Source organism: Pan troglodytes, chromosome 15 (assembly GCF_028858775.2).
Source record: "Pan troglodytes isolate AG18354 chromosome 15, NHGRI_mPanTro3-v2.0_pri, whole genome shotgun sequence".
Lineage (NCBI taxonomy): Eukaryota > Metazoa > Chordata > Mammalia > Primates > Hominidae > Pan > Pan troglodytes.
The window spans coordinates 59,057,615-59,081,813 of NC_072413.2; the positions used below are offsets into that span (position 1 = coordinate 59,057,615).

General features: G+C 39.7%; 1 protein-coding gene across 1 annotated transcript in view; it reads left to right on the forward strand.

Moving 5' to 3' along the window:
- SLC38A6 (solute carrier family 38 member 6) overlaps window positions 1-20,387 on the forward strand; it is a 96,457-nt gene extending 76,070 nt beyond the window's left edge. Inside the window, exons 16-17 of the mRNA XM_054666633.2 lie at window positions 15,472-15,589; window positions 20,212-20,387. Of these exons, the coding sequence (XP_054522608.1) occupies window positions 15,472-15,589; window positions 20,212-20,369 (276 nt within the window). The 3' untranslated portion in view covers window positions 20,370-20,387. The remainder of the gene's footprint in view (window positions 1-15,471; window positions 15,590-20,211) is intronic.
- The last annotated feature ends 3,812 nt before the right edge of the window (window positions 20,388-24,199 follow it).

Below are 24,199 nucleotides of genomic sequence, written 5' to 3' on the forward strand. Positions count from 1 at the left end.
CTGCCTGTGTACTTCAAAGTCCTTTCTCTGAGTTTTCTTAGTTGGTCACTAAAACAGGCAACATTCTACTTGGCAGAGACAAAATGTTGATCATTTCTATAATATTTTGTTTGGAGGTTATAAATCATTGCAGCTTCTCATTGACATGGCTTATTTCAGGTTAGGAACCAGAACTTAGGGCTCTCCTCCCATGAAATTCTACTAAAGCCAGGGTGTATCAGTAAAAATGTAATCCTACCCCAGTACACATGTAAAGTAGAGAATTGCATGCAAAGTGCCGGTTTTCATATATGGAAATACACTCTTTTGCAGGTGCACCTTTGCTTCTCACTTAGGAAATAAGCCGAAAAATTGACAACTGAGCTTCTCTTTTGAGAAGATCGAGATACTTATTTAGCAACTGGAGAACAGTGTAGTGTAATGGTAAAAGACCAAGCTCTTGGGTTAGAAAGACTTGGATTCAAGTCTCAGTGTAAGGCACACTACGTAACCTCTATAAGCCTCCATGTTCACATCTGTAAAATGGAGTTAATGCCTATTATACAGGGTCATATTGATAGAATTAAATGCTCTGTATAAATTAGGTGCAGACCAAAACAGACTCTTTTGATAGATTAAATGTTTATCCCCTTTGTCCATTCCCTTATCTGGACCAATGAAATGAGTTTGCTTTCCACTAAGGACATGGAAACATACCTTGAATTTCTTCATCTTGCGTGACAGTTATTTTCATAATCTTTCTCTAGCCTTCACTCACAGGGGAACTGGCCCCAGGTGCACGTTTTGAGTGCTTTCCCACAGTTTACCTCAGCTGTACTCTCCTACTAATAATGCCTTCCTGAAACTAGGCACTTAGAATGGTCCCAGGCCACAGCCAGACATGGCCTCCCATGTGGCTTCAGGTCAGCCAGAGCCAGTCAATCCGATATCCTACTACTCGTACCCTCTTTTTCTGTTTATGACATTATGGATCCAAATACAGATAGGTGTGCAGCTACTTAAATAAGTCTAACTCCAGTAATACCAAAATAACCCTAAATCTGCAACAGATGCAAGGATGCCCCCTGGGGGCAATTGTTAAGTGTGATGACAGCTGGGCATCAATTAATACATTTGTCACCTGCTCATGAGATAGGATCATGGGAGGTTTGGCAAAGGGACAGTCTGTTGAACACTCTGCACAAAACTTAGTAGCAAGAAAAATTATTTGTGCAGGTATTCATTTTTATTTTACTTTAATGTTCTGCCTTATCTAGTTGCCTGTTTTGAGTCACAACTTTCTCTGTGCATTTAGATGAGGTTAATAAGATGGCTGGTGAGAGCAGTGCCCCCTTCAACCAAGATTACCAAAAAAAACCTTGTTCAAGTGCCCCTCAGAATTTTTCCTGGGAAATATGGGCCTTCTCATTATGGGCTTAATGTTCATAATTTATTAGGTAATAACTATTTAAAATAAAACTAAGTAAAGCAGAAAATATATACTTTTCTAACATTTGGAGACTTGTTTGCTAAATTAAAAGACGAAGTGCCAAGACTATAAATTACTTTCGTATGTTGAGGGTGAATGTTTAAATTGTACTTTTTTATTTTTAACAGAATGTTTACTCATGAGCTTAGCATTTAAATGGTTAAAACAAGGCTTTGAAGTTAACACTCCATTAAGATGAATGGGGGTAATTCACACCTCTGCTGGTGCTATATTATTTCAGTCTGGTTGCAGAGAAAACAAGACAGCAGTAGGTTGATTTACTGTGTGAAGGCCCTTTAAACACCCAAGGTCTGGAAATCTGGGGTGTGTGTGTGTGTGTGTGTGTGTGTGTGTGTGTGTATGTGTGTGTGTGCTTTTCCATCTAGAAGCAGGATCTGAAATTCAATACAATCTAGGTATAGAATCGAGGTCTTGAAAATACAAAAGATTCTCTACTATCCAGCAATTCCATATCTGGCATTTGATGGGTAGCACGTTACTAGATCAACCCATCCTCTCTGGCTTTGTTTGCTACTGTACTGTAGTGTTTCTTCCTACCACAGCATTTTTTAAACTTCAGCTTAGTATACTGGTAAATCCATCAGTGGAAAAGCAGAAACGAATTATCCATTTTCCGGTGAACTTTGTATATGCCTTCAGATGGGTTATGAGCTAAGCATTGGTCTTCATGTGCTCCCTTTTAAAACATTTTCATCTTTGCAAAATCTCCTGTTCTATATTTACCTACATATAAAGCATCTACCTTTAAGAACTTTACAATTTTTTCTCATATCCCTGGGGTAGTGAAGTAAGCAGAGATCAGTTGAAAAAGAGACATTTCTTTCTCAATGTGTCCTTTAAACCAGTTCTATATTGTATTTGAAATGTGTATTCCACCCATTGGTGGAAGTGCTACAGCCATTTGACCCTAAAATGATTCATTTTAGGGCCTGGGAATAAGGTTATCTTAACACAAATGAAATGGCAAACACTGTATAAGATGTTAATGAGTTTGGAAGATCTCTCTTTAAGGTAAACAGATTTTTCTCTTCTCTCTTCTCTGTCCTGCATGTTTGCAGGCTCAGGTTACTGGGTAATCTGTGGGTAGCTAGGTGTGGAGAGTACTTCCACTCTGGCTGGCTGTAGTGCTGACGCTGCCAATACAGTATATACAGAGAGAAAATAGATGCTAGAAACAGAGGGACTCAAACTGAATTAATTTTAACCTGTTTTTCTTTTCGGCATGTTAACAGCTCTCTGTGGCTGTGTTAGAATTAGCCCTATGTTAAACATACTTTACTTCCTGCAAATTTTTCTGCCTAGATTTTAGGTGTCATAATTTTTGACCTTAGAACATTTCAGAATCTTTTTATTGTACTGAGAAATTTGTTTTTTAAAAAACTCAAATACACAATTTATTCTTCTGATAATCTTCCTGTATTTTTTCCATAAGGAGGTAGGAAAAGTAGGAAACAAAATTTTGATGGAGGATGAATAAAGATATTGCGGACATGGTTTCTTTATTGCAATCAGAATCCTTTCTGTTTGTCACCCTTCCTAAACAATCTGATAAATGTGTTTACTATCACAGTAATCTGTTGTCCTGCTTTGCCAAGCTGTCAGTCAGGACAAGCAATTATAAGGAACAGGAAGACTCATCTTGGCTGATGGCCAGGTGGGCAGGTGGGAATAAGAGGTTTATTCACCTGTGGTACAAAGTAAATGGGTAGAAAGGAAAATTGAGTTGCCAGGGAGAAAAAAAAAAAAACAGATGGATGAAAAGACATTGTAATGGGATGCTATAAAGAAAAAGACTTGCAGTGAAATGTTTCTCACTTGTTTGAGTGTACAGGCATCCCTTGGGGGATTGGTTCCAGGATCTCCCTCATATACCAAAATCCATGCACATTCAAGTCCTGCTGCAGAACCACATATACAAAACATCAGCCCTGTGTAAACATGCGCAGATTTTGCATCCTGAAAATACTATATTTTTTAATCCATATTTGATTGAAAAAAGTCAACTGTTAGTGAACCCGTGCAGTTGAAACCCATGTTGTTCAAGAGTCAACTGTGTATATATTTTATCTAGTGTTCATCAGTGGACAGATACACAACACAAGCAAAAGGGCTGGCTAATTCATTCAGCAAATTCTTAGCACATATTATGTCCTAGAAGTTGAGCTAGTCCCAAGGTCATGAAACTATGTAAGACATACATACGTCTTGCTTGAAAAAAGTTCAGATACAACTTTTATTTTTCTGACTGAACATTTTCAGACCAACTTGATAAGTGAAATTGCTTAAATGAAAAATTATACATGTATTTTTAATATATACATATGTTTTTAAAAAAAGATTTTGGAGTCAAAATTACCTGTGTTCGAATCCCAGCTTCTGTCTCTTTCTATATCTTTTTAATTTTGGACAAGTTACTATTCTCTGAACTTACTGAAGACTCAATATTTGACTGGGTTTTCTCTCAACCAGAGGAAACTCTCCTTCAAGTGAGATTACATATTTGGGAAAAACTCGAGTAAGCCGTTAAGCATTGAATATACGTACACTTTTATTACTTTACTGTCCCTCAAATCACATAACTTCCAACCATGTTGTCTCTTCTCCCGTCTCTGCTTCAGACATTTAGTCAGCAGCCTGACTAGAAAACGGTATTCTAGAAATATCCTGACCAATGCATTTATTTTCACTACTGATGTATTTTTCCCCAGAAAAAGTAATTCTTGTAGTTTTGTAGTAAATATTATCCACATATTTTGACTTTACATCAGCATTTTTAGCAATGACATTACACTTTTGGCTTATAAAGTATGTGGTCAGAAAAGCTGCAGGCCTTTTTTAGGTAAATTACCCAGGTTTCTAGAACCCTGTACTTGTGCTCTTGATTTACATTTTTTAAATATGAGGGAATATACATGCACACACACATATATATATATACATATGTATAGGTACACATATACATACATACATATGTATCTGTTATCTATGTGTTAAATTTCATCCTGTTAGCTTCAGTGCACCACTTAAGCAGTTGAAATCTTTTTTTTGAATCTTGATTCTAGTGCATCAGTCACCATTCCCTGCTTTTGTGACATTCTTCATCATACTTACATTTTTTCATCCCATTCACAGATAAAAATGTTAAATGAGACAAGACTAACCAGAGGGCCCTGCAGCCCACCGCTATCAGTATTTCTCTTGAGTTGTTATTAGTCTATACTTTGGATGAAGTTGTTAATATTCCTGTAGTGTCATCTAACCTGCATTTCCTCACTTCCCTTGGAAGTGACCCCCAAATCAGTGGGTACAGCCTAAACTCCTATCTGTTTTCTGTATTTCTAGTTGCTTCAGAACATTTCTGCTTGGGGGCTCCACAATGACTTCAAACTTAACATGTCCAAATCCATTCCTCACTACAGTTTTCTCATATCTGTCAGCAGCCCCTGTTTTCATCCAACATCCCAACTGGCTTTCTTGCTTCCATTCCTGCTACCTACAGTCCACTTTCATACTGCAAAGTAGTTGTTTAAAAATTCAAATCAGATTATATTGCTACCCTGCTTAATTTCCTCCAAGGGCTTTCCATCTCACTTAGAACGAAATCCATGCCATGGCCTACAAGGCTCAATTTTGTCTGTACCTACTTATTTCTCTGATGTCAGTCTATCTTTCATTCTCCAGCCACACTGGCCTTTCTGCCCCTTGAACACACCAAGCTTGTTCCCTCACACTTACTGTTTTCCCTAGTTAGAGCATAATTGTCAAAGACCTTTGCAAGCCTGGCTTCTTATTTAAGCCTCGGGTCAACTGTCACCCCCTCAGAGAGGTCTGCCCTACCTGTCTTATGGTCATGACCGTCTTATGGCCCCCAACACATGGTAGTGCTTTTAACTTTACCCTGTTATACAGGTCACTGCTGGAAATCTTGTTTATGTGTTGCCTGTGTCCACTAGACTGAAAGTTTCATAAGAACTGGGACATAACTGTCTTATTTATAACCAAGTCCTCAGAGCTTAGGACAGTGCCTGGTACTTTGGAGTGGCTTAATATTTGTTGAATGGATGCATAAAGGAATCTAACAGACTGTGTCCTTCTACTCTTTACCTCTAATCTGTCACAATGTCAGTTCTTTGAAATGCCTCCTAGATTTGCTTTTATGCTGACCCAGCCTCCTGCCAGACTCCTATCTAAATCTCAGCCTTCATCTCTTTGTGCCTGAAGTATTGCAGTGATTATCAATTCAGGCTGTTCTTTGGCATCACTTGGGGAACTTTGCAAAAATTAACACATGCAGGTTCCACGCCAACCAATTAAATCCAAATCTCTGAGGGTTACGACCCAGGCATCGATATACTTCTTAGAGCTTCCCAGATGACTCCAATGCACAACTACTGGATTACCATATCTACCTGCTAGCAGATGTATGTCTTCCAGCCCATTTTGCCTGTTACTGTTCTCTGGTCTCCTTGGAATCCTGCTTTCATAGTATTACTCTCTTGCTCAAGAACCTATAATGGCTCACTACTACCCCCATTAATCCCAGATAATGGCTCGCTGCTACCCCCATTAATCCCAGATAATGGCTGGCTACTACCCCCATTAATCCCAGATTCCCTTGCCTCATCCACTAAGCTATATTTGAGCCCTTTCTTACGTATGTTCTACAATACCCTTAAACTGTTTTTTCTGTCTAGCACTTGATTTGCCTTTTATTGCCCTCTTCTATATTGTTACTCCTCTCCCTACTCCCACTTCCAGGTACATACCCAGAATGTGACTTATTTTCCACCTATCCAAATGCTTCTCATTCTTCAACACCCAGCTCAAATCCCACTTCTGTAAACACTTTATTCTCCACTCCAGTCTACCCCTTATTATCTATGATTATTTTGGTATACCATTAGTACCTTGTAAGATTTTTCCTATTTTTTTCATAAACTACTTTTGTAATTTTGTATTCAGTTTTTGAGTGGGTAATATGCACATGGTACGGATTTTAAATTTACAAAAATACCCTCCCATCCAAATCTATCCCCAGCATCCAGTTTTCCTCCTTGGAAGCAACCACTTTTACAACTTTCTGTGTTCTTCCCAGTATATTCTATGCCTCTCTTAGAGAGAGAGAGAGAGAGAGAATACACAAACACAAGGAGAATACACGGATATACACCCGCAAATGTTGGCATACAACATGAAATTCTTTGCCCCTTTGACTTCTCTTTACTTAACATTATGACTTTTTTTAGTTGTGCTAAAACAAAAAATAAACAACACCTAACATGAAATCTGCCCTCTTAACAAACTTGTAAGTGTACGATATAGTGTTGTTAATTATATGCACATTGTATAGTAGATACCTAAAACTTTTTCATCCGGCGTGACTAAAACTCTGTGCCTAATTGAACAGCAACTCCCTATTTCCCTGTTCCTGCAGTCCCTGGCAACTGCCATTTTACTTTTTGCTTCTGTGAGTTTGACTGCTTTCGCCATCTTGTACCAAGGAATCATGTAGTATTTTGTCCTTTTGTGACTGGCTTGTTTCACTTAGCATATTGTCCTCAAGTATTATGCATATTGCAGCACATGGAAGAATTTTCTTCATTCTTTAAGGCTGAATAATATTCCATTATATGTGTATACCACAATTTCTTTATCCATGAATCTGCCAATAGACATCTAGGTTGTTTTCACCTCTTGGCTATTGTGGATAATGCAGCAACAAACATGGGAGTGCAAATATCTTTTCCGAGATTCTGTTTTCAATCATTTTGTTTAAATATCCAGAAGTGAGATTGCTGTATCATACGGTAGTTCTATTTTAAATTTTTTGAAGAATCTCTATACTGGTTTCCTTAATGGCTGCACTATTTTATGTTTCTATCAACAGTTCACGAGGGTTCCAATTTCTCCATATCCTTGCCAGCATTTGTTTTTTGTTATTTTGATAATGATCATCCTAACAGTTGTGAGGCAATATCTCATTGTGGTTTTGTTTTGCATTTCCGTGATAAGTAGTGATGTTGAGCATCTTCATATAATGGCTGGTCGTTTGTATGTCTTTGGGGAAATTTCTTTCATGTCCTTTGCCCATTTTAAAATTTAATTTTTTTGTTACTGAGTTGTTGTAGTTCCTTCTATATTTTGTATATTAACCCCTTATCAGATATGCGGTTTGCAAATATTTTCTCTCTCCTTAAGATTTTTATTCTGTTGATTATTTCTTTTGCTGTGCAGAATCTCTTCTGTTGGATGTTGTCCCACTTGTCTATTTTTGATTTAGCATTATGTTTTGGAGATTATTTTGTATCAGTATACACAAAACTCCCTAAATATTTTAACAGCTGCATAGTATTCTGTTAATGCATAGACCATAATTTAATTAGCTAGTTTCCTATCAATGCATATTGAGGGATTTTTTATTTTCAAATGTTGCAATTTTATATAATGCTTCAAATGTTATCTTTGTATACATATGTCATTTAGCACATATATTAATATATCTGTAGTATATATTTCTATCCATTTAACTGGAATTCTGGGTCAAAGGGCATGTGCATTTTTAATTTTGGTAGGTATTACTACATTGACCTTCATTAAAGATTTTATTGGCTGGGCACAGTGGCTCATGCCTGTAATCACAGTACTTTGGGAGGCTGAGGTGAGTGGATCACTCGAGCCCAGAAATTCAAGACCAGCCTGGGCAACATGGCAAATCCCTCTCTCTACAAAAAATACAAAAATTAGCCAGGTGTGATGGTGTGTGGCCATAGTCCGAGCTACTTGTGAGGCTGAGGTGGGAGGATTACATGATCCCAGGGAGGTTGAGGCTGCAGTGAGTTGTGATTGCTCTACTGCACTGTAGCCTGGGTGACAGAGTAAAATCCTGTCTCAAAAAAAAATAAGGAAAAAAAAAGATATACTGATTTATATTCACAACAACTATGTAGGAATTACCCTTTCAATTTTGTGTTGTTATTTAGCTTTTCACATTTAAATACTTTACCTCTCTGACTCAGTTGTAATTAACCCAAAGACAGGGACTATGACATTACATATTAGCATCTCTCACAGTAGTTGGTGCTCAGTAAATATTTGTTAAATCTTGTGTATTTAGGGAGTTTTCCCATGAGTGGCGTTTCTGATGAGTCCCATGTGAGAATTGTTCCCTTTGCATGTTTGCTGTTTCCAGGAAAGGGTGTGATTGTGTGTGATATTCTTAGGCGAGATGCTTAGTCTATTTTGTGTTGCTGGAGCCTGGGAAATCCAATATCAAGGTACCAGCACGTTTGGTGTCTGGTGAGGGCCTTGTCTCCACTCCCAAGATGGCCTTTGAATGTTCCACCCTCTGGAGGGGAGGAATACTGTTCCTCAAATGACAGATAAGCAAAAAGAGAAAGCCCACTTCCAAAGGCACTTTTATTTTATTTTATTTTTATTATTTTTATTTTTAATTTTTGTGAGTACATAGTAGGTGTATATATTTATGGAGTACATGACATGTTTCGATACAGACATGCAATGTGAAACAGTCACGCCATGGAGAATGGGGTATCCATCCCCTCAAGCATTTATCCTTTGTGTTACAAACAATCCAATTATACTCTTAGTTATTTTTAAATGTGCGATTAAGTAATTATTGACTATAGTCATCCTGTTATGCTATCAAATAGTAGGTCTTACTCATATTTTCTATTTTTTTGTGCTCATTTACCATTTTCACCCCGCCCCTACTACCCCACAACCCTTGTCAGCCTCTGGTAACCATCCTTCTGCTCTGTATGTCCATGAATTCAACTGTTTTGATTTTTAGATCCCACAAATAAGTGAGAACATTTGATGTTTGTCTTTCTGTGTCTGGTTTATTTCACTTAACATAATGGTCTCCAGTTCCATCCATGTTGTTGCAAATGAAAAGATCTCATTCTTTTTATGGCTGAATAGCACTCCATTGTGTATATGTTCCACATTTTCTTTATTCATTCATCTGTTGATGGACACTTAGGTTACTTCCAAATCTTGGCTATTATGAACAGTACTGCAACAAACATGGGAGTGCAGATAGCTCTTCAGTATACCTATTTCCTTTCTTTTGGGTATACACTCAGCAGTGGGATTGCTGGACCATATGGTAGCTCTATTTTTAGTTTTTTGAGGAACCTCCAAACTGTTCTCTACAGTGGTTGTACTAATTTACATTCCCCCCAACAGTGCATAAAGGTCCCCTTTCCCCTTTTCTCCACATCCTCTCCGGCATTTATTATTATCTGTATTTTTTATAAAAGCCATTTTTATTGGGGTGAGATGATATGGCAATTTTGATTTGCGTTTCTCTGATGATCAGTGATGTTGAGCACCTTTTCATATGTCTGTTAGCCATTTGTTTGTCCTCTTTTTGAGAAATGTCTATTCAAATATTTTGCCCATTTTTTGATTGGATTATTATAGTTTTTCCAATGGAGTTGTTTCAGTTCCTCATATATTCTGATTCTTAATCCCACTTCAGATGGGTAGTTTGCAGATATTTTCTTCTGAAAGCACTTTTATTATGATATTAAACCTACCGAGGAAGGTGGAGCCCTCATGGCCTAATCACCTCTTAAAGGCTCCATCTCCCAATGCCATTACATTGGCAATTAAATTTCAACGTGAGTTTTGGGGGGAACAAACATTTAACCCATAGCAGACACTATTCATTTATATTGTTCTTCCAGGATCCTGTATTATCATTAACTCAGAAAGGCCAACTAATCCTTGGATCTATTATCAAATTTGGTTTGTTTGAATAATTAAGTATAAATTAGCTAAATGGAAAGGCTCTCCTCTGTAAGTTCTTTACCATCTTTTTATGATGAAAAATTTTAAACATGAATGCAAGTTGAAATAATATGCCCATATACCTACCACTGAAACTTAGCATTTGGTCATATTTATTTTGTGACTCACATATAAATTATATTTATATGTAAATATACGGTTAACTTTAGAATAACATGGGTTTTCTAACTGTGTGGGTCCACTTATATGGGGATTTTTTTCTGCCTGTGCCACCCCGAGAAGGCAAGACCAACCCCTCCCCTGCCTTCTTCTCAGCCTCTTCAACATGAAGACGGTGAGAATGAAGACCTTTATGATGATCCACTTTCACTTAATGGTAAATATGTTTTCTCTTTCTTATGATTTTCTTAATGACATTTTTGTTTCTCTAGCTTACTTTATTGTAAGAAAACAGTATATAATACAAATAACATACAAAATGTGTGTTAATCAACTGTTATTGGTAGGACTTACAGTCAACAGTAGGCTATTAGCAGTTAAGTTTTGGTGGGAGAGTCAAAAATTGTACACAGATTTTCAACTGTGTGGTGGGTGGGCACCTCTGACCCCCACATTGTTCAAAAGTCAACTGTAAATACATTTATATTTGCTGAATAATTAGCAAAGTAAGTTACTGACATTCCATGAAGCAGTAAGTAAAGTTGAAAATTATTTTTTGTAAAAGTCACCATCTACCTTAGCTCAGGCTACTATAACAAAATACCATAGATTGGATGGCTTAACAGAAATTTATTTCTCTTAGCTCTGGAAGCTGGGAAGTCCAAGAACATGGTGCTGGCTAGAATTATTTTGGTCCTGGTGAGGGCCTCTTCCTGGCTTGCAAATGGCTGCCTTCTTGTGTCCTTACATGGTGGAGAAAGAGTGATCTCTGTTCCTCTTCCTATAAAGCCACTAATCCCATTATGAGGGTCTCACCCTCATCACTTAATCTAACCCTGATTATCTCCCAAAGACCCCATCTTGAAATACTTGTGGGTTAGGGCCTCAATATGAATTGAGGGGTTGGAGGAGACACAATTATGTCCACCGAACTTTCTGTGAACAAGCCTATTATTCCCTCCCTCCCTCCCTTCCTTCCTTCCTTCCTTCTCTTACTTTTCTTTCTTTCTTCTCTTTCTTTCTTCTTTCACAAATGTTGTCCCTTTCTCCAAAAGGATAAGAAGCTGCTTGATGCAGCTGTCACCAGAACTTCTCTTAGTAAGGGAAATATCCTTAATGTCTTTTTTTTTTTGGTGGTGGTGGGGAATATCTTGATAAGTCATTTAGGTATGAACGGTGAAATCTTATACAGTGGCACAGCAATGTGAGTGTACTAAATGCCTGCGAATTGTATACTTTAAAGAGGGTCATTTTATGTTATGTGAATTTCACCTCAATCAAAAAAAATGTGACCCTATGAAAGTGGTTGGCAAGAGGAGAGGAAGTGAGAGAGATAGCTAAACCACTCTGCATAAAAGAGAAAATGTGAATTTGGGAACTGGAGAAAAGCAAAGGGAAAGAGGCAGAGAGTGCTAACCCAGTGGTGGGAGTCTAGAGGAAAAGTGGCTGACGGGCATTTTAAGAACAGAAGCGTTTAATATTCAGTTTTAATTTGCCTGTCTCTGTCTCCTGAAACTAATAAAGTCAGTAGACACAAAAATACCTTGTGTGAACAGAATTGTGCATGTAAACCCTTCTTTAGACCCACATGGGACAGAACACATACAGCCTTATGCTATCCAGGTGATCCAGAAATCTCAAAAAGTGAAATTCAAAGGCAGAGATGGCCAAGAAAAAATGTAAGCCACTTGCTTCCTCCCAGAGTCCGTAGGCACATCAGGAGGGTTGTGGGACGATCCTCATATGAGGGATGTGATTGAACCAACTTTTCCTAACTCTCAAAGTGTATTGAACTTTCCTTGACATCTCATTGGCAATATATTGTCATTTCATTGCGTTAAGGGCTCATTATTTACTAGTCATCAATTGTACTTGTAGGGGAATGCCTCTTTTTAAAGACAAGAGACCAGACCTCCACAGAGGTAGATCTTGGAGGTTGGAGCAGTTCTAGAATTTCTAACATTTCCCCTTACGGTCATCTTGCTAGGTTCTCTGTAACAAAGACTGGTAGTTCAGAAATCAGGCTCCAAGAACGTGCCATAGATCAACCTGTTTGTGTGTGTGTGTGTGTGTGTGTGTATTTGGGATCAGAGCCACTCAACTTCCTTTTTTATTTGAAATGGAGTTTCGCTTTTTTTGCCCAGACTGGAGTGCAATGCTGTGATCTTGGCTCACCGTAACCTCCACCTCCCAGGTTCAAGCAATTCTCCTGCCTCAGCCTCCCGAGTAGCTGGGATTACAGGCATGAGCCACCACACCCAGCTAATTTTGTATTTTTAGTAGAGACGAGGTTTCTCCATGTTCATCAGGCTGGTCTTGAACTCCTGACCTCAGGTGATCTGCCCGTCTTGGCCTCCCAAAGTGCTGGGATTGCAGGCATGAGCCACCGCACCTGGCCTTCAACTCAGCTTCTACTTAGATGGTGGCAGTAGGAATCAGAGGGAGTGGGGCCCCTAGGGAAGGGCACTCCCATGGAAAAAGAGTAGAAACAAATTTTATAATTCCCTGGTTTTCTTACTCAGTTCTCCAACCTGCTAAAATCTGAGAAAGTTTCATATTTTAAATGAATGGAAGATCATTAGTCTCATAAAATAATATGACACTACTGAGCTGGCACTTCTGTGTATAGACCAGGTTCTATGCCAAGCACATTCTCATATAATCTGAGGTAAACACAGTTATATTCCCCATTTAATAGATTAGAAATTAAAGTTTAGAGAGACTGTAAGGTTAAATGACTTGTTCAAGGTTATACATCCTTAAGATGCCATCCTAAGAATAGAAACTGAAGTTTGACTATAAAGGCTATGTGCTTAATTACCATGTAAATAAAGTGTATCCAACTGTTGGAGTTTTTTTCTACAAAAAGGTTCTGCTCGTAGCAGATACATAGTCAATATTGACTGTGTTGAAGGCTGCTTTATTCATTTAAAATGTGGCACCTAAATCTGTTCTGTTACATCAGCCAGACAGTATTTTGGCCGGCCTTGTGTCCTCTTGAGTCATGGTTCATTGCCACAGCACTGTTGTTTCTCCTTTGTTAAGTATTTCAGAGGAAATTCTGGACAAAGGAAAGGTATATGGGTCTTCAAGTAGAGCAGGGATGTGTTCCAGTAGTTGTCAACCAGACTGAGAAAACTTGGATGTCTTATGAAACAATGTCAGAAATCCATTTCTGTGTTCTGTGACTTTCTACAAACACAATTTTTAAAAATCCAAATATAGCTTAGACCATCAGTAGTCTAATTCAGTGTTTCCCAGATTTGAGATTTCTTTTGGAACTTTAGAACATCAAAATGAATCTTGGGACATTGATAAGATTGCAGGCTTTTTATTTTATAAATTGATTAAGGATATTAAACTTCCCACCTTCAATATAAAAAATTAAGGAAGGTTATAATAACCTTTGTGAAAAACTTGCTACATAGTTATTTATCTCATCAAAGACCAGTGAAAACTTTCTCATAGACCAACACTTGGAAACTACCAGTCTAAATAACCAGTCTATATTCAAAAATTCAGTAAAGATTTTTTCACTTCTAATGCTCATTGACTTCAGTTATCTTATAGGTGGAAAGAAGTAGATACAAAAACAGATCTTGATTACAAAATTCATTGATGACTTAGTTGACTCTCTCCCCAGTCATTACTAATCCTAACCTTTGGGAGCGAAAAATATCTAAATAAGTTCTGGTTTACAAATTTGCAAAATTTTTGTCAACACTTCAGAATTCAGAAAAAAACACAGGGCGTTTTTACTATATAACTTCCTAAGTTTATATGATATATCAAAAGTCAGTAAGGATTATACCATAATAATATTTACATTTCACAGGGAAGCAAAATACTTGGAGCCTCTCCTTGTCTTTGTCTAAAGATTTGTCATTCATTTGCATTCAAATAAATTCTTTGCTTTCATTCATCCAGAATGGTTCTCAATTTATTAGCTCATGAGACTACATAAATAGACTTGCATTCATACATTTTAATTTTAGTGTAAAATGGCTTTCCTCAATTTTTTTTTCTACTCAACTCTCCCAAAAGATGTCTAATCACTCCCACACTCAGTTACTTAAACATTTCATAATGTTGTTACTTCTATAGTAAAACAAAAAGTAATTTGCTTTTAATAAATCAGAGAGCCCTGCTGTAGCAATCTAGAACTTTATTCTGGCGAGAGCAAATTCTCGAATTATATTTCCAGCCTCATTTGTGAATAGATGATTTTCCCTGTCACAAAGCATTGTTAGGTAGGTACAGTATTTTTCTTTAGTTGGTAAACTACTGGAACTTACAATCCAATGGAGGTGACCTCTATACAATACCTGGGTTGGTAATACCCTGAAGCGCAGGGTGTGGCTATTGCATGTGCCACATGCACATGAGGCCATCTGTGCGTGCTTGTTGAAAGAATGACATATCTTGGTGAGTAATATGAACATTAAAAGCTCTGCTGGATAAGCTCATAGAGGTGGGGTTCACTGCCTTCTGGGTGAGTGGGGAAGACTTTGTGAAGAAAGCAGCAACTGAAGTAAAATTGAAGGATAACCAAAGTAGAAATGAGAATGAAAGGAAGATACTTCTGTTTGGAAAGAAAATACTAACAATATGTACAGGAAAATACAAGGTATACTTTGGAGATGACAAGTAAAAATTTTGCCAGGAGCACAGATGTAATAGCAATTTGAGAAGTAAAGCTGAAGGGTAGGATCTTGATGTAGAGAATGCTGGACCCAGGCTGAACTTGGACTTTACATCAAGTAGAAGTGGTAGAGAAAGATTAATTGCCTCTCTGCATTGGACTAGTGCCATCGTTGTCTTCCAAAAGCTAAAAAGAAGCACTTTAGGCCTTCAGGGGCTAGTTATCTAAAAACCACACTTGATTTGTTCTTAAGTCTCAGCTCCTGGGCATATGAGGAACTTTTTCTGGAGTTTTGGAAAATTCCTCATGCCCTCAGATCCTATTAAGACCTCTGGCATATTTTTTTAAAATTATTTAATTTATTTATTTTTATTTTTTATTTTATTTATTTATTTTTTTGAGACAGGGTCTCATTCTGTCGCACAGGTTGGCGTGCAGTGGTGTGATCTCAGCTCACTGCAACCTCTGCCTCCTGGACTCAAGCAATCCTCCCACCTCAGCCTCCAGAGTAGCTGGGACTACAGGTATGCGCCACCATATTTTTGTACTTTTTGTAGAGACAGGGTTTCACCATGTTGCCCAGGCTAGTCTCGAACTCCTGAGCTCAAGCAATCCGCCCACTTTGGCCTCCCAAAATTCTGGGATTACAGGCATGAGCCACTGAGCCAGGTCAAGACCTCTGGCATCTTAAGAGATTTCCTATGAGTTCCTGCCTCCAAACTTTTTTTTTTTTTTTTTTTTTTTTTGAGACAGAGTCTCGCTCTGTCGCCCAGGCTGGAGTGCAGTGGCGGGTATTGGCTTACTGCAACCTCTGCCTCCCGGGTTCAAGCGATTCTCCTGCCTCCACCTCCTGAGTAGCTGGGATTACAGGCACACACCACTACGCCTAGCTAATTTTTGTATTTTTATTAGAGACAGGGTTTCACCATGTTGGTCAGGCTGGTCTCGAACTTCTGACCTCTGGTGATCTACCCACCTCAGCCTCCCAGAGTGCTGGGATTACAGGTGTGAGCCACTGTGCCCGGCCTCCTGCCTCCAAACTTTTGCACAAACCATTCATGTTGTTTTTCTCTTTCCCCTCCAAAGCGTTTCTTCTCCCTCAAAACCTATTTCCACACTCAACCTCCTCTAGAAGGACTTACCTGACTATGACTTAATGTAACTGCTCCATTACTCAGGAAACCTATGCTCAACATCTTGATGCTACATTTAATTTCTCTAAATGATAAAATATACAAATTCTTGTATATTTGTATGTCTAACCACCCTGCGACAGCCTTTAGGAAAGGTTCCACATCTGCCAACTCCTTTGTATCCTCCATCCAGAACCTGCCTCCCATCCCTACTTTACCCACCCACCTTAGAGACTTCATGGTACAGTGCAGTATACTTGGTGAGTGTTGATGGTTTAAGAGTGTGCCCTGAACAACAAAGGATTTCTTTGAGGCTGAAATCCTTTGGGATCCATGGAATGGGAGTTTCACCTCTCTTTGGCTTCTGCTCCTTTCCCCAGCATGTGTAGAGCTTCTAGAACAGTCCCCAGCAAGAGAGGATCACTTGGTACACCTCTTTCTTATCCTCACTGTCTCCAGTCTCTGCTGTAGGCCTGCTAGTGATGATCAGGATACAGGTTTTAACATGGCCAAGCTGTTAATAACCTGAGATTGGGCACCATGAACAATAAGCATTAAAAGGCAATAACAATAACAACAACATAACCTGTTAATTTTATGCAAGCTTAATTTTTTAAAGAACTATTTCTTCCTAACTTGCTTTTACTCTTCTTCATCTACTTTCTCATACCTATGACTAACAATGATAAGGACACCCACCCACTATACACACCTAATTCCATCCCTCCAAATTTGATTTCGTGTTCTCCAGAGCTGGCGTGTTATGTGACCTATTGTGGGGAGAGGCTTCGCTGAGGGACTCTGTGATGCCAAACGGACAAAGGCACACTTTTTTCTCCAGGTCCCAGCCTGGTGAAAATCATAGCACCTGAGAATTTGGAGCTGACTCTCTCCTTTGGAAATTGTGCCTTCCAAAAATATATCTTACACTGCCTGTACCTGCATGCAATAGGTTTTGGTTCTTACCAACTGCAGCTTCAGTCTGAACTTGAGTTCTACCCTCATGGATGCAAATCAAAACAGCTCAGAATCAAGTCTGGGAAGCAAGTCGAAGTGGTTTGATTTGCATGGGGAGCTTTTGTCTCTGCATGAAGGCAGCCAAATTCCCTAGGCTCCCCAGCCCTCCGGAAATACGCTTTACAGGACCCGGGGGCCCAGGCCCAGTCGGGTGGGTGTGATTTGAATGTTCTCTGCTACAGCTGCTGCACTGGGCCCTGGTCACTGCTGTTGGTTTCGCTCCATTTTACTGCCTCAGAATCCCCCTGTGCATGTTAGTGGTTAATACAGCAGCCAGGAGACGCCAGACAGCTCTCGGCACCTGGTTCAAATTTAAGGCTCATTTACACATGATGTCACACACGCATTGTCAGCGCGAGGGAGGTCAGGATGGTTCATTTTGGGAAGGTTCACATTGTTGAGTCTTTACAACACTCACTGCTATTAATGCCTTAACCATCTGACTTGGATTTCGGTTTTCTGGCATGAGGTAATCCCAGGCACTAGATTTATATGCTGAATGGGAAGCCAGCATTGGTGGCTAATCATGCTGGTTTGCAGATCTGCACCTCTGGAGCCTTGGGATGGAATTAGAGGGCCACATGGCAAGTAGCAAATCATAGGGGTTTTGAGCAGGAGAGGAATTAGCCAGACCTGGAAGCAGGGGCCATAGATGGGGTGTTGTCTGAGCCAGGAAGTTTGATTGAAGAATGGAAACCAAGGTAAATTGGACAAGGATCTGGGCCCAGAGACCACAGGAATTATTCTAGTTTGACCAGTGCTTTGGGTCATTGCTTGACCCGTCCTTTTGCTCATCACTCATAGAAATCCCAGACCCATCTTCCCAGGTCCAGCGTAAGTCTTTCATGTTCCATGAAGCCTTTCCTGACCACCCATCCCACAGCAGGGGCTGAGGTGGATAGATCACCAGAGGTCAGAAGTTCGAGACCAGCCTGACCAACATGGTGAAACCCCGTCTCTAATAAAAATACAAAAATTAGCTAGGCGTAGTGGTGTGTGCCGGTAATCCCAGCTACTCAGGAGGTGGAGGCAGGAGAATCGCTTGAACCCGGGAGGCAGAGGTTGCAGTAAGCCAATACCAGCCACTGCACTCCAGCCTGGGCGACAGAGCGAGACTCTGTCTCAAAAAAAAATTTCTCTCCTGAATCCCTAAGTACTTTTGTTACTGAGTACTTAATTTGTGCGACTAGCTCATTTTACCCTCACAATTCCAAAGGGAAGGCTTTATTATTTCTCTTTTACAGATGACAAGACAGGTTCAGAGAGGTTAAATAATGTATCTGGCGTCAAACTTTTAAAAGTCAGGATGGAATCCTGATTCCAAGCTTAGGTTCTGAACCACTGGGGTAGGCTGTGTAGTACTACATTTTCTGTGGAACGTGGTATCGGTAACATGGGAGAGACAGGCTGTGCCTCAGGAAGATGCCACATGGGAGTGCACAGCAGTGCTGTAGTGCCTCGTGTTTATGTGTAGTCCCAGGTGCCTGGCTGTAAATAACTGCAGGGCAGTGACCATCACCTCTGCTTTTCTGCATCCCCACATTTCCTAACACAGTGTCCCCCAAAGTGTGCATCAATGGATGGATGAATATTAGCACCCCCGCACCACCCTCACCTAAAACATACTGAAAAGTTTGAGATCTTTGGATAACCACCCCTATCCCCTCCTGTTGTCTTCTGTCATACGGCTGAAACCGTAAAACTGGTCTGCCTGTCACAGCTCCAGTGAGCCTACTTACTCACCGGAAATTCAGAGAATGTCTTTAATCCTGTTGACTGCTTTGATTTTGTTTTTTAACTTGTACCAAGACCTGTTGCCATGATGGGTCTCTGCAAATGGGCTTTCTTGTTCCATGAGTCTCTGTTTTAGTCAAGTGAAGGGCACACTCCTTTTCATTGGCCACCTCTTACTTTTCCTCCAAGAGGAGTACTCACTCCCAGAACCCTTTGCTGGGCTCTCATGCCGAGCTTAGGTGCCCCTTCAGTGTGCTTCTGCAGCACTCATTACCCTGTAGTAGCATTGTAGTTTAATTCCTGTTTGCTTGACTGAAGCAGAGACTCACCTGCAGATGCCTGTAGGTGCCTTCCACATTGCTCAGATGAACAGTAGAGAAGGGTCAGGCCTGCCTTAGGTTTCTACCCCTCTCCTCAAGGCCCTTTCTAGTCACCATGCCACATCCTGCTCATGACTGCAGGGATCATGCCTCTGGGCCTCTGTCCATGCAGCTGCCTCTGCCTGCACTCCAGGACAGGGGCCTTCTCTGCTGTCCACTGGAGCCCTGTGGAAGGGACTCCTGACCCTAGCCTTAGGGAAGTCATCTCTAAAGGCTGTTTTATTACAATGTTTCCTCAGAATGACCCTATAGACACAGTGTTTTCTCAGTGCCCTCTCACCTTTGAACATATCCAGGAATAATTGAAAAAACCAGGCAATCAAATGTGCCTCTCATAAATCACCATCACTTCAGAGCAGAACTTAAGAGTTTGGTTTGCAAGCCACACCAAATAGTTTGAGCTTGGCCCTCTACCATTTCCTCCTGCTCTGAGCCCAGAGGTTCACCTAGTGGACTGTAGCAATGGATTCCCTTGCCCCTGGCTTCCTGTTGGGTTCAGCCAGAGAGCAGCACCAGTGGGAGCCTACAGAGGGAGGAAAGTGAGGTCAAGGTGTCTGCTGCCTCCTCCCTGCCTGCCAGGCCACTGTGGGTAGACTACACCTCAGGTGGCCCTCCCCATGTGTAGCCATGCTTGCCAGGTTCTGGGTTCTGGAAACCTCCACCTCCTCTTGCCCCTTCAGTCATAGGGTGGTAGCCCCCCTCATTGCTATTAGCTGTTATGCACTCAATTGTGTTCCAACCCCAAATTCATAGGTTGAGGCCCCAATCCCCAGGACCTCAGAATGCAACTGTATTTGGAGATAGGGTCTTTAAAGAAGTAATTAAATTAAAATGAGGCCATTAAGCCCGAATTCAATGTGACTGGTGTTCTTGTAAGAAAAGGAAGAGATACCATGGAGATGTGCACCCAGAGGAAAGGCCACGTAAGGACACAGCAAGAAGGCAACTGTTTACAAGCCAAGGGAAGAGGCCTCAGGAGAACCAAACCTGTCCACACCTTGATCTTGCACTTCCCAACCTCCAGAACTGTGAGCAAATAAATGATGTTGTTTAAACCACCCAGTTTGTGGTATTTTGTTGTGGCGGTTCTAGCAAAATAATACAGCGGTACTTACTATTCCATGGGGATTTCCCTAAATGTTGCTTATTACAGTGTGTAAGTCCTTCTGGTAAGCTTTCCTTTTTGGAAGTCATCTGTTTCTTCTTGGGACCCTGATGGATATCCAGGCTTAGATGCCAACAGGAGGTTTTAGTGACAAAGGCAAGAAAATCTGTCACTGGAAGTGGCTCCCTGCTACCGGTGTCCCTCCCTATCATGTGAACCCACCTGGGTACCCTAGTGCTACTCCAGGGTATTTCCTTTTCTTAGAAGGTGAGTGACTTTGGACTGATCATTCCCTGTGAGCTTTAGTTTTCCTCTTCGTAAAGCATAGGTAACAAAAGCTGCCTTTTTGGGGTATTTTGAGGCAACATGTTGGATGCAGATATGAATGGACTGCGATAACCCAGTAAGGGAACAAGGTTGCTCTTCTATAGCAATATTTGTAAACAATTTCATTGATACATACGCACAAAGCATTGAAATCTTTGAAGGCAAGAAAATGGTGATGTTTACTAGGGAAGGCAGCTCTGAGTCTAGCATGGGGGAGACTGTGCGATTTGCCCAGCAACTTTCTATGCCCTCCTCCCAAGTCCAGGAAACCTTGAAAACCACAGTGCAGCAGAGACAGAGACCCGTGTACCAACCTATTCTCAGTCAGGTTTTCATTAGCTCTTCATAAACAACCAGTCAATCAATTTCAACTTTTACTTCACACTCTCCTGCTGTAGAGACCCCATACATACAACCGGTGAATGGAGCATCTCTTTCCCTTCTTCCTTTTCGTTTGGGAATGAAGTCAAATCTGGAGGCCAGAGCAGCTCAGACACCTAAATAGGTACACAGTGTGCAGTAAGATGAGATTCTGTTTCTGGCTCCTCATTCCTATTTCCAATAAATGAAGCTTCTCAACCATGTTATTTTCACCTGCCCAAGCTAAAACACAATCTTCACTGTCCCCATAGCTCCAAAGAGGGAGATCCTGACATAACGTGGGGATGCTGCTAGAGTCTTTGCCCTCTCTGCAAGCTAGACTCGCTACTGGCCCTTCCCAGAGTGGGCCAAGAGACCAGGCTTATTCCTCAGTTGGACATCTGGCCTTTCACAAAATAGAGTTCTCCCCTGGGAGGATGATGTCTCCAGGGCAATAGGAACACTTTTTTGTTAGCTTATTACTATCTCTATCCAATTCTACACCACAAGGCATTCTTGTGGGTGTGAAAAGCTATTGAGGAATGAAATGGCCCTGTGGGCTAGACAGGTGAAAAGAGAATAAAATCTCAGCATGTGAAGGTCTAGGAACAGTGTCACTTCAACTTTTAAAAAAAAGCCAGACAAACTGCAAGTTTACTACTTTTTTTGGACCCTCGAAGAGCTGAGGTCACAGGGCAGCCAATTAGCCTAAAAATCTAAGGACTGGAGGAGGCCTATGAAGAAGCATGGGACACAAGCCCTTGCTTACCTGGAGCAGATGTAGCCAATAGAAGAACTCAGCAGGAGTAGGTAAAGAATTGGTGGCGAATGAGTGAGGACTGGTGAGAGTATGGAGCCCCTGGGTAATGCATATGTAGAGGGAGTTTGCACCTTCTTGGAGACTTTTCTCCATGGACTCCACCAGGCACTGTATCCCACCAGAAAAGACTGGCCAAAGTCCTGAGAAAGAATCCCTCAGTGCAGGTATGGGGGAAAGGGAAAATAGCCACTGCAAAGGGGCATGAACCCCACCCTTTCTCCTTTCTAGAAAAAAAGCCTTAATCTACAGGAGAAAGGGAAAAATACTGTTTCCTTTAGACTACTGGCAAAACTTAGGGAAGAACAAAACAAAATACCTCTCTGTCCCAAGGAAGGGGCAGGAATACAGAAACAAGAACTAAGAATGTATTGCCAATAAATATACTTGAGAAGAAATGTTAAAGAAGTTCTTCAGGTAGGAGAAATGTGAAACAAGATAGAAATGCGTAACTAAAGACATAAATATATGAAGAGCACTGGAAATTGATTAAATGAAGGTAAACTAAGATACATGTAAAATGTTTAAATGATCCTAAAAGATAAATGACTGTCAAGAGTAAACATAGTAGCAATGTATTATGTGTGTATAGGATAGGTAAAAGTAAAATGTATTGTAACAATGATATAAAGGTTGGGAGGGAGGAATTGAGAAGAAATTATTTTAAGATCCTTACATTATGAATGAAGCAGTATATTATTTGAAGGTAGACTCTGATCAATTAAAGATGTATTGTGTAAATGCTAGGACAACAACTAAAAAATTTCTAAAGTATAAATCAAATAATGGAGATAAAATGCAATCATAAAAAAGTTCATAAGAGTAGAAGTCAATGAAATTGAAAAACAGAAAAACAATAAAGTCAATAAAACCAAAACCTATTTCTTATAAAATATCAATAAAATTGATAAGCCTTTAGCCAGACTGACAAAAAATAGAGGAGATACAAATTACCAATATCAGGAATGAAAGAGGGAAATTACTACAGATCCCATAGACAATAACAAGATAATAAGGGAATGCTATAAACAACTCTATGACCATACATCGGACAACACAGATGAATGAATTAATTTCTTAAAAGATACAAATGATCAAAACTCACCCCAGAAGAAATATACAATTTTAATAGTGATATATATTAAATAAATTGAATTGTACTTATAAGCCTCTGAAATATTCAACAGTTAACAAACAAGAATAGGTCTAGATATTTCAATGGAAAATTCTACCAAACATTTAAAGAGGAACTATCACTATATACGATATATTCTAGAAAATAAAAGAGAGGGTAACATCTCAATTCATTTTATGAAGCCAGAATTACCCTGATATCAAGGCAGATAAAGACAGTTTCGAAACCTATAGACCAGTATCTCTCATTAGCATTGATGCAGAAATACTCAACAAAATATTAGAAATTATGAAAAGAAGAATACAACATGAACAAATGGGTTATGCTGGGAAAGCAAGTTTGATTTTTTAAAATTAATTTTTAAATAATAAAATAATTATTCCATTATATTAACAGCCTAAAGAAGAAAAGGGGCATGATTATATTAATTTATGCAGAAAAGGCATTTGACAAAAGTCAGCATTCATTCATGATAGTTATTCTCAGCAAAATAGGAATTGGAAATTTCCTCAAGCTGATAAAGGGCATCTAAAAAAATGAAAACAAAAAACAACCCTACAGCTAATATTATACCTAATGCTGAAAGACTGAATGTTTTCTCCTAATATTAGGAGACAAGAATATCCTCTCATACCACTCCTATTCAACATTTTACTGAAAGGCCTAGCCAGTGCAATAAGGCAATAAAAAGAAATACAGAACATACAGATTGGAAATGCAGAAAATGAAATAGTCCCTACTCACTGACAATAGGATTACGTAAAAAAAAAAAAAAATCCCAAACCATCACCAAAAAACCCGACCTAATTAATATGTGAATTCTTAATCATGACATGTTATGAATGTCCAGTTTTGCGTGTGTGTGTGTTTGTGTGTGTGTTTGTGTATTTGTGTGTGTATTTATGGAGTTATCATTCTTGCTTTCTGACTATCCAGCATTCAAACATTATCAGTATTGGAGGAGAATCTCAAAATATATGTCTTTACCAGCAAGCTAAAGGGACCAGATAGATATTTCTTCTCTCTATTTCATGGGAGGTATAACTATATGACTGAGTCTTGACCGATCAGGTGCTCCCATGCTGGGCTCAAATTTCAAGGAAGTAATGAAATTATACAGGTGGCT